This window comes from Camponotus vicinus, unplaced genomic scaffold, assembly GCF_025532165.1.
Source record: "Camponotus vicinus isolate PSW18456_S1 unplaced genomic scaffold, iyCamVici1.0 SCAF_7, whole genome shotgun sequence".
NCBI classification, from domain to species: domain Eukaryota; kingdom Metazoa; phylum Arthropoda; class Insecta; order Hymenoptera; family Formicidae; genus Camponotus; species Camponotus vicinus.
The window spans coordinates 11,702,648-11,714,020 of NW_028141979.1; the positions used below are offsets into that span (position 1 = coordinate 11,702,648).

At 37.6% G+C, this 11,373-nt stretch overlaps 2 protein-coding genes across 2 annotated transcripts; both read left to right on the forward strand.

Moving 5' to 3' along the window:
* Nucleotides 1-246: 246 nt before the first annotated feature.
* Nucleotides 247-2,298, forward strand: LOC145975067 (uncharacterized). Its single transcript, XM_083105200.1, has one exon. It carries the CDS (start codon nt 247-249, stop codon nt 2,296-2,298), a length of 2,052 nt encoding a protein of 683 aa, XP_082961326.1.
* Nucleotides 2,299-10,250: 7,952 nt separating this feature from the next.
* LOC145975068 (uncharacterized) lies at nt 10,251-11,144 on the forward strand. The gene has a single exon (XM_083105201.1). It carries the CDS (start codon nt 10,251-10,253, stop codon nt 11,142-11,144), a length of 894 nt encoding a protein of 297 aa, XP_082961327.1.
* Nucleotides 11,145-11,373: the final 229 nt, after the last annotated feature.

Sequence of the window (11,373 nt, forward strand, 5' to 3'; positions counted from 1 at the left end):
AATACATATATACATATAAAACTAAATAACTTTAGTGGGAAATCTAACGCTTAAGGAAAAATAATAAAATTTTAGTAGCAGCGGTGTATTATGTTAAAACAATAATCTCACCGCAAATGAATACACATATATATTCCATATACTCTAGCAGTAATCATAAGTACTAGTTATTACTCATGTAATCATATAATTTTAAGAATACATATATACATATATCTTATGCCAGGGATCATTATTTCAGACATAATGACGTCCCTTATCCTAATAATCTTGCTAAGTGAAGCATCCGCTTTAATTGGATTCGACTGCGGAGGACAAAACCTCAACGTCACTACAGTTTCTCTTCTTGACGTTGGCGAATGTGACTTAAAAATTCGAAAGCCAAATACATCTAGTGTCCATATCCAATTGTTACAACTATCTGACTACAGTCATACTGAAGTTATTCAGTGCAAGATCGAAATTTCAAGAACTATTTTCCATTGCGGAATGCACTCACACATCTCAGCCGTTCACAACGGAAAAGCCGACTATGTCCATGAAACCGGACATTCCCAGTGCTTGCGTATGTTTCAAGACGGAAGTATAACACTCGCCGAATACGTTTTAATCCTTGGGATCAAGGTTAATCAAACGACGTACCGAAGTGTCACCCTTAGGGGACGATTGCAAGTCGACGGATATTGTAAAGGAGCGCAATATTCCGATCCATATGGAACCTGGGACAATGTAGTTGTCCAAGCCGCTGTAAAAATTACTTTGAAATCAGCCTACGTACCAGTGCAAATAAATACTGGAAAAATTAAATTAAGATCAGGAACGGTATGCAATCTTGCTGCCGGTTCTTGTCTAGACGCCGACGATGGATATACTTACTGGAAACCCGTGCCTACGGATACATGTAATTTTCAACGATACGATGTCCTTTATGAAGGACCAGCAAACAAGATCTTCGAAGACAGCTCTCACTCCGATTCTCCAGTAATATACAGCCTAGTAACTCAAGAAATTACCTTTGCTCTTATGAAGACTAAGGAACTTCCCCTGTGTGGATACACACTGCTATGCACGGAACATCCGAAATTATTCATCCTAGAAGTAAAGCCAGGAAATACGTTCGCGAAACAAGGAACCATCGCCGTTAATAATTTAGACATCTTTACATATATGAATTCCAAATTCGTATACATCGAAAAACACGTCAAACAGCAAATGACATCCCTATATAATAACGTCATTTCTCAAAAATGCGAACTAGAAAGACAAGTAATAACAAATGCTTTATCTTTCGCCGCTCTCCAACCAGATGAATTCGCCTACCGGCTGATGAAAGGCCCTGGATACATGGCCGTCACTGCAGGAGAAGCCGTCCACATAGTTAAATGTATTCCTGTGGAAGCAATGGCAAGAAGAACTGAAAAATGCTATACCGAACTCCCTGTTACTATAAGAAATAATACTTTCTTCCTAACACCTAAATCTAGAATTATCACGGAGCTCGGAAATGAACGAGAGTGCAGCATGGAACTACCCACCTTATACCGTATAGAGGATACCTGGATACAGCTTACACCTACGATTCAAGTCCGACAAGTATCGCCTGAACAATTTAAGCCTATGGCCTCTTTAACATGGAAGTATCTCACTCCCGGACCACTAGCCGTGAGTGGAATCTACTCCGAAGTCGATCTAAAAAAGTTAAGAGACCACATTATGTTTCCTGCCGAGAAACCAGCATTATTGAACACTGTAGCTCGAGGACTAACGGGCCACAGCGTCAATACTGACGGAATATCAGTGTATAATTTACTTAATGAAGATTCTTTAAACAAAATAGTCGAGAGCACCGCCTCTCGAATCTGGAGAGGATTCGTTAACTTCGGATCTGCGACCGCTGGACTCGTTGGAATATTCATGATCATTCGTATAATCAAATTATTAATCGATACTATAATCCATGGTTATGCCTTGCATACAGTGTATGGTTGTAGCCTACATCTATTAGGAGCCGTATGGAGCTCCCTCGCAAATCTGCTGCTCCATCTGGCGAAGGAACCCCCTTCCCGGAGATCAAAGGAAACTAACGGACACCAATCGGACAACGACGGAACTAATGTCACAATCAATCCAACCGCGGAAGCAAACGCACCTCCAGAAATAATCACACAGCAACCTCGACCAGTTAAACCGCCGAGGACATCAAAAGCTAGCAACGCAGAAAACGCCGAAGAGGTGAATATTCAAAATCCTTACACTAACCTAAAGAATCGCTTGAACACAATAGATGAGAATATCTAACTCCCTCAAACAAAATCCTCTGAAAACTATCGGATTTTGTCTTCATTAGGGGGGAGGTGTTACGTCCCGCAACAAAATTTTTATTTGTATTTAAACACGCAAAAATTGCCTCTATAATATTTAAACTGTAATTCTACCAACGAACATATAAATCTTAATCCCACCGAGTAACATATTATTGTTAATATAAATTAATATTGTTAATTAAAATTCCATCACGCCATCTATTGCCACCAATATTTTTTTATTATAAAATCTCACCGCGCAATGTAATATCACCAATACTTATAGTACATCAATATCATTCCGCCGCACGATATACTATTGTCAATATCTCCGAAAATAATCTTTCTTTGTTAAGAAGCTAGCTATACATAACATAACCTCACTTAGGACTGATAGAAATAATTTTAAGTGTTTGCCCACATATAGTATCATCCGCATAAAAATTACCTACTTTACCGACAATAGGCAAAATCACCCACACAAAAGTTACCGACAGTCGATAAAATAAATTCCTACTTTACCGACAGAGTAAAAGTTACCGACAGAAAAATTACCGACGGTCGATAAGGAAGTTTTCTACCTTACCGACCGAGCAAAATTTACCGACAGAAAAATTACCGACGGTTGATAAGGAAGTTTTCTACCTTACCGACCGAGCAAAAGTTACCGACAGAAAAATTACCGACCCATGATAACACAGTTACCGACGTTACCGACTGAGGATAAAGTCATTTCCTACCTTACCGACAGTGAATACTGTCCGTACCCACATTACCGACAGAGGGCAGCGCCATCTCTGGCGTAGCGATGATACTAACTTTACCGACATATAAGAGAATACCTCTTTCATTAATATGTAATCCTGATACACAAGAAATTTTACAAATCAAAAACCAAAAGACTTTATATACATATATATATATTTTTGAACACGTCTCGGCACCGACTACACGTATATCTAATTATTTCGGGGCCTAAATTATATCAAAAATCATTGATTCCAGATTAACTCGAAAAATACTATAAATAAAAATCTTATGACAATTTTCCCTTAAGGAGCATAAAAAGTCAGACCGACACATGTATACATAATTATGAAAACTCCAATACTACTAATTTTATAAACGAAGTTTTAAAATATAATTTTCCGTATGCGATATTATGAGTCATCATCACATTCCAAACTAAGACTATGGAATATTCCGCTCGAATACTATTGCACAACATTACGCAACATGATGAAATAATTAACTTATTGTTAAGTAACAAAAGAATTTATTATTATTAAGCGTATGCAATAACTTCCATTTATATATTAATCCACAAAAAATCCGTTCAAGAGAACATTGCGCAACATAACGAAATAATTAACTTATTGTTAAACATTAATATTAAGTACATGCAATAATTTTTATTCAAGAACATAATAGATATAAATATTAAAAATAAAAGCAAAGAATAAAAATTGTTGCACCATTTATTGAAATAATTTATAGTCTTTATATACTTATATTCCACCGCATAAATACTTATGTTAAAATAATTGTAATTATAATAATTATGATGTCAGAATTTATTAACAATATTTAAAGGCATTTTCCATAATAATACATAAAGACAAAAATGAACTTTCGAACGGAGCATGCTAGAAACTCCGTTGACATTTCTACAGCTAGAGCTTAAAACCTACATTAGAAAATATATGCATATAAACTGCAAAGAAATTCTGATGGTCTAATAATTATTATAAAACTTATGTGTCAAAATACAATGCAACCAGTATAGCCGATTCTATACTGACCGCTCCGTCACCCCCACTTCAATTCTGAAGAGTCCCACCATCTACAAATTAAACTACGCCCACACTACGCCCAATTCCTGCGGCAACACCCAGCAGCGCGCGCATCTTCCCCACGCTTGTGCCAGCGGCGCGCGCAACCAGCCCGGAGAAGGGAACCAATGAGCGACCGCGCCGCCCACGCCGAGGCGCGCGCATCTTCCGAGGCGCGCGCATCCGTCACGTCAGCGGGAGCCAATCCCAAATCATTGCGCAACAATCACGTCAGAGAAAACCAATCACCCGTTGACAACGCGGCACATCCCTCGAGGCGGACGCATCTTTCGAGGCGCGCGCAGCCAGAAGCAGAGGAGGGAACCAATCACTGCTCGACTCCCTCCACGGAGAAGCGCATCTCCTACTATTGGGACCGTGTGCAAAACTGGGACTGACGACTATATAAACCCGTGCAGAGCGGTCCTCCTCGCATTTTGCCCAACGTTTTCAACAGTTAATAACTGGCATTTGGCCCAACGATCTTCAACATTCAACTACCTCCGGCATTTGGCCCAACGATATTTACAGTGTTAACTTGGCACTTTGCCCAACGATCTTCACAGTTAATACTTATATCTCCGAGATTTTGTACACGTATTCAGTTAATAAATTCAGTGACTATTGAACATTGAGTTTCTCAATCGAACTCCTGGACTGCAACCTCCATCCCGAACTGTCACCGAGGTAGACGGTATCCAGCGGAAGGAAGCAGCATCCACTCATCAGCCTAGTGAAGGGAAGCAGCCTTCACACACTAGGACATTTCAGACACTGGTAAATATCCGGCCACTTGTCATTAATCTAACCTTTAATTTCTACTAACAACTAAACTCAGTGAATCAGTGCGCGACAATACGGGAACCTTACCTTTGATTACCCGTATTCCTTAATCCAGTTATTCAACTTAGTAAATATTTCCAATTGGAAAATTTATCTGGGACTTATCTCTTTGATAAGACGACGCGATAGACAGTGAGCGAGTGCGAAACTGCAGCGGCAGGTCGAACCCAAGTCTGGCTCGGTGGAAAAATAATTATCTTGAGGAATTTATTCCCATGATAGAGGTTGTTTCTCAACCTAGAGCTGGTGAGGCAATAGAAAAAATAAGCGGCCTCCTGTCAATCGACGTCCGAGTAGGCGAAAATGCAGTTTTCGATTAATAGGCAATTATCTTGAGGGATTTATCCCAATGATAGAAGTTGACCTTTTGATCTTGGATTGAATTTAGCCTTAACTTCAAAATACGAGATACATCCCAGGATTTAGAGACAATACACTGGCTTAGTTTATAACAATTTGAATCATTATCACTACTTGCAATTATAACCTAACCTTACGAGGTTAATACTAAGCCAGCCGTATGATAGGTGGATACCTTGTCAGCGTATCCAAACTCCTGATTTTTCCTCGAATCCTCTTTCGATTTTCAGAGAATCAAAATAAAATAAGAATCTTTTTGAAACCAAGATAACACATTAACATTTCAAACAAATAAATTCTCGATAATCCTAATTTACCATCAGTTGGTCATTTTTCCAATAGTCGTCAATCAAAACTTACCATCGGTCGATAACTTACCATCAGTCGATAACTTACCATCGGTCGATAACTTACCATCGGTCGGTAAAACAGAAAGTGACGCTAACCATCGGTCGGTAAAACAGAAATCTAACTTACCATCGGTCGGTAAAACAGAAAGTGCCGCTAACCATCGGTCGGTAAAACAGAAACCTAACTTACCATCGGTCGGTAAAACAGAAATCTACATTACCGACGGTCGGTAATTTTCGGGAGTCAACGTTACCAACAATAAAATTTTTTATACTAATCTTTCTATTTCTGCCGGTCTATACTTCTATCAACTTTGGGGACATCTATCTGACTATACTCGGGATAACAATTATAAATTGAACATTCATATGGAATTCCCTTTTTCTTTTTTTTATTAACAGGTGTCGGGTATTCTTAAATTCAACTTTACGCAAAAGTAAGTGACTTCAAAATCACCAAAGTCTTAAATACTAATTAGACAGGTTTATAATTGGTTAATTAAACGACAGATGGTCCGAGTGAGACAAGGTAACTTCAATACCCGTCGAAATATTCTACGCCGTGTGAGACGAAATAGGCAAACGCGACGTACCTTCTTCCCTATCATCACTCTTGAGAATGAAATCATTGCACCAGTTCCCGAGATCATCGACTTAGAACCTCAGTCACCTATCCCCATAATCACTATTGAGGAAGAAAGCCACGAAATTATCCCAGTCCCACATAATCAATATTCTCCCTCCAATCTAGTAGGAAGAATTACCGAAGATAGAAGCAACTGTTCAACCATCTCGTTAAACTCCGACCAGGCATCCATCCCTGGACCTTCAGTGGATTGGAGTCAGAGTCCAGAGACTGCTTCCATCTCGGGGACATTCCAACATCTTGACACCGTACCCCTATACAACTACTATCCCGAGGAAAACAGCCTATATAGTCCTCCTAGCCATTCCCCCGTGGCATATGAAGACCCAGACCCCTTTGAGCCCTTAGAGATTTCCCTAGCTTCCCCAGAAAGACCCATCTCAACCATAAACATCGAATATTCTTACTTTCTACCAGAATTGTACGGTTACCCGAGGGAGGAATAAAAGGATATTCAAATTTGTAAAATAAAAATATATATATACTTTGAACAAAACAAAATAAACTTATAAAATTTAGTATGAATGTTTATTCACTCTCCACCTAGAATCCTCTCTAAGCACAATAGACCTTCAATCTCTCGGCGTCCCAGGGTATAGCCGGCCTAGCAGGTTGCCCTAAAACAAATTGAGAGATTAATTGCGTCCAACTGGGAAAGTAAGACTTCCAGACCAGTCCTGAGGAACTGGGGACGTAACATCATGAATATAAAAAACATATATATATTGTTAATTATTTTATTACGGATTATTACTACTGATTTTTAGAGCGTATTGTTTTAGTAACAATTATTATTCATGGGCATTAATTTTTTGTTTGACTTGGTACATTCATTCATTGTTTCATATTCTTATATGTACGTAGAATATTAACTTTATAACTTTCCTTTTGTTATTGATGATTCTTTGTAAATTTTCGTATTAACATTTTATGTGGCTCACTTTCGGAGCATTTGTTAGCATTTTTACTGTAGATATTTATTACAAAATATTAATTAATTATTTGATTTTCAGGTTTCGAAATTTATAATCGCTGCATCTCTTTTATGACAACCGAACATACTGTTTATTAAAAAGATACGCATGGGCTCAAAATCATTTATTAATAGAATTTAGGTGAGTATCGTTTGATAAAATATTTTGATTTATGCCTTTTCCTTTGTAGTAAGCGCATATACACGCATAGGGATATCCTTTTTTGGTTATATGTGATAACGGAATAATATGAATATTGAGTGAATATCTATATATATTGGTTACATATAATATAAAGTGGATTTATAGTGATTATATATAATTACAAGTAAAGATTATATAAGATACGAAATTCTTTATACTATTCTTCGAAACAAATTATATTTTATTCGTTAAGAATTATTTAAATCATTTTCCTTTTAAAAGAAGCTTGTTATTTTACAAGGGATTATTATTTAGTCATTACTGGTCATCTGTTTTTACATTTTAATATTATAATTAAATAATCAAAGTAAATATATTTATTATTTGATAATAATTAAACTTTTATATATATATATATATGTGTTTTTCATTGTTTATTGATTTATGTCTTTATTTGTCTAAATACTAATTAATTATATTATTTTCAGGTTTCGGGATTTATGGCTATAGAAATTTTCCCATGCCAATTTTACCAGAAGAATGTAAAGGAACGCACAAGAGGCTATAAGACCAGTTACCGACGGATTTGTTCGTATACCAATTTATACGAAGTCTTGTTGCAAATGATTTGCTAAGAGTTTTCCTTGATAATAAAATTTCGAATAAATTTCTTTTCTTAGTAAGGTTAGTTATTAAGATTAATATCATTATATACGACCAGTTCCAGTACTGCTAATTCATTGTAATATCTTTCTGGCTATATACCACATCAATCAATGTATTGTATTAATATGAGATTATGGCGAATATATATATAAATATATATATATATATATATACAGTATTTTGCTATTGATTTATGAAATTTCATAAGCGATTTTAAGGTGATTGTGTGGGGCTTTTGCAGCTTTATTAAAATTGCATAAATAATAATTATGTATATATTGAAATTCTTTTACGATTATTATAAATGACTGTTTCAAAGAGCCTATTACTTTTTCTTGATTGATCGATGTGTATAAGTCCAGCTTTCGGTTAGTACTGGTGGTTACTAGTATTTTGACTACATGAGAACTGATTATTATTGAATTGATGTATATATATATTGATTATATATAATATTATGACGCAAATATATAGTAATTATATATAGTATCGCGCAAACATTATATAGGATGAGAGAATAAGTAGGGATTATACTTTTATAAGTAAGATTTTAAATTTTTTGTTGCGGGACGTAACAACGCTCAGTTTGTCTTTGGTTTTATCCACAAGAGTGAATTGTCGCTTTCGATTTGTCAATCGATGTGCATTGGGTAGCCTACCCTACCCCTCTGCCGTTTCCGCGAAGAATTTTCTTTAGAGGAAATTTCTTTACGGACTCTGTGCCGCTGTGACGTGACGTCTTGCACATCGAAACTTGTCGTAGAGCACGGGACGCGCTCTTTAAGGACCGACTGACACATAGTATGATAACTCTGGTTTAGTATAATATATTAGAGGAATTACTTTATAATAATAAAACTAAACCAGCAGGCACGGTATCCATCTTATATTCAAATATCCCTACACACCCTTCCTTACCACGTCACTGCATGTGAGGTAATTAACTAATAATTTTCTCTCATAATAAATGAGGAGTCGCGATTTCAGAATCTGTCCTGTCTCTTTCTCTAAACCGGTTACGAAACTTTAGATTTACGCGGTACATTCTTTTTTGACAGGTGACCCCTCGAAATTTCCATCGTAAGTATTAGATGCCGCGAAATAATTTTAAATTATCCTTTCAATAGAACAAATTTAAAATTTAAATTATTTCAATAATAGATGGTTAGCGCCCGACGACCAGATCCAATAACTCGCCGCGAATTCCCTCTGCAAAACGCAGGCGTAACTCGCAGAGAACTATTCAGACAAAGGTTATTACGAGATCGCCCCTCTATCGCACGGCAATTATTTGTAGATAGGGATAATATCCCTTCTAGTATTTTACGCACCGCCAACGATCGCGAAGATACTTTCTTTGATTTGTCCTTCGCTCCTTTGCCTCCTGAATTAAACCCCGAAACCAACAACGGTAACCCCTCAGCGATACCAGCAGGCGAAGAATCGAGTGAAGAAGAGGACCTTCCGCTGACAGACGAGGACTCTGATCACCTTAGCGATTGCCCAACAGTCGTGTACGATTTGGATAACCCAACGGTCAGAATTCCCCCAGCACTTCTCCTAGCTTTCGAGAGAAACGGAGAAATAAGAAGAACTCGAGACCAACAAGTCCAGGCTGTGCCATCGCCAAGCCCTCCACAAACCCCTGATTCATTTTCAGGTTATTCTACCCCGAATTACTCTCCGGTCGCTCTTGGGGAGATAGACCCAGAACCGATAGACATCTCTCCAGCCGAAGAGAGCTTCGCGGATTTTGAAACTAACCAAATTTTAGATTACTTAGATAGTGAAGAGTTCTTGGGAACGGTAGACGACATATATCATTCATAGTTTAATTTCGCCAAAATTACCTTATAAACTAATGTAAAAGAACGTGGAAGGATAAAATAAATAAAAGGAAAAAATAGAAATTTATAATATAATAAATCTGCATATTTATTTGTCAACCTTAAAATACCTCCGAAAAGAAGCGTCCTATAGATCCTAATCTCTCGGCGTCCCAGGGTATAGCCGGCTTAGCAGGTTGCCCTGAAAAAGAAATAGAGAGATATAACATTGTTCGTCCCTGCACGGTGCGCCCTGCAGAATCGTTGAATAAACGATCGAATAGGACGTAACACCCTGTTGAAGTAATGGTCAGAAAAACGGAGGAATGTTATGCTGAACTTCCTGTCACGGTGCGCAATCATTCTCTCTTTCTTACACCCAAGTCAAGAATCATCACCAAAATCGGTAACGAAAGAGAATGCAGTGTAGAACTTCCTACGCTGTACAGAATCGAGGATACATTGGTCCAACTCACCCCTAGTATTCAGGTTAGACAGCTACCACCTCAACAGCTAAAACCTATGGCTGCTCTAATCTGGAGATACCTCACTCCGGGATCCTTAGCTACCAGTGGAATCTACTCCGAAAAGGACATAGAAAAGCTAAGAAATCATATTATGTTCCCAGCCGAAAAGCCAGCTTTACTCAATGCCGTTGCTAGAGGACTAACTGGCCACTCCATGAACACTGAAGGAATCTCAGTATATAATTTGCTGGATGAAAATTCTCTAAATAAAATTGTCGAAAGCACAGCCTCACGGATCTGGAAAGGATTCATAAACTTTGGATCAGCCACAGCAGGACTTGTCGGAATCTTCATGATCATCCGCTTAGTCAAGCTTGTTATCGACACAGTCATCCATGGATACGCTCTCCATACTGTATATGGTTGCAGCCTTCATTTAATCGGAGCCCTGTGGAGCTCTCTTGCAAACCTGCTACTCCATCTGGCACGAGAATCTTCTAAGAAATCTGGAGATGATAACCGAGACGATCAATCACCTGGCAGGGGAACGAACCTTCAAACCTCCAACATCGATCCCACTGCGCCTCCGGAAGTAATCACTCAACAACTTCCTCCAGCCAAACCTCCAAGGACGATGAGACCTTGCCACGAGGAAAACGCCAAAAACGTAAATATGCCTACATCATATACAAACTTAAGAGACCGCTTAAACACTTTAAATGAAGATATCTAATCTCCCTAGACCAAAATCCTCCGAAAACAAGTGGATTTTGTTCTTATTAGGGGGGAGGTGTTACGTCCCGCAACAAAAAATTTTAAACATTACTTTGTTGTATAACATCAAGAATTTATCATCTTATATAATTTTTAAATATTACATATATTCACTATAAATTCATATCACTATATATATATTATATATAATTTGCCGATATTCATATTATCTAGTTATCCTATATAAC

Bases quoted from the DNA above. Each gene is read 5' to 3' on its own strand.
- LOC145975067 (XM_083105200.1), top strand. From the start codon at position 247: ATGACGTCCCTTATCCTAATAATCTTGCTAAGTGAAGCATCCGCTTTA.
- LOC145975068 (XM_083105201.1), top strand. From the start codon at position 10,251: ATGGTCAGAAAAACGGAGGAATGTTATGCTGAACTTCCTGTCACGGTG.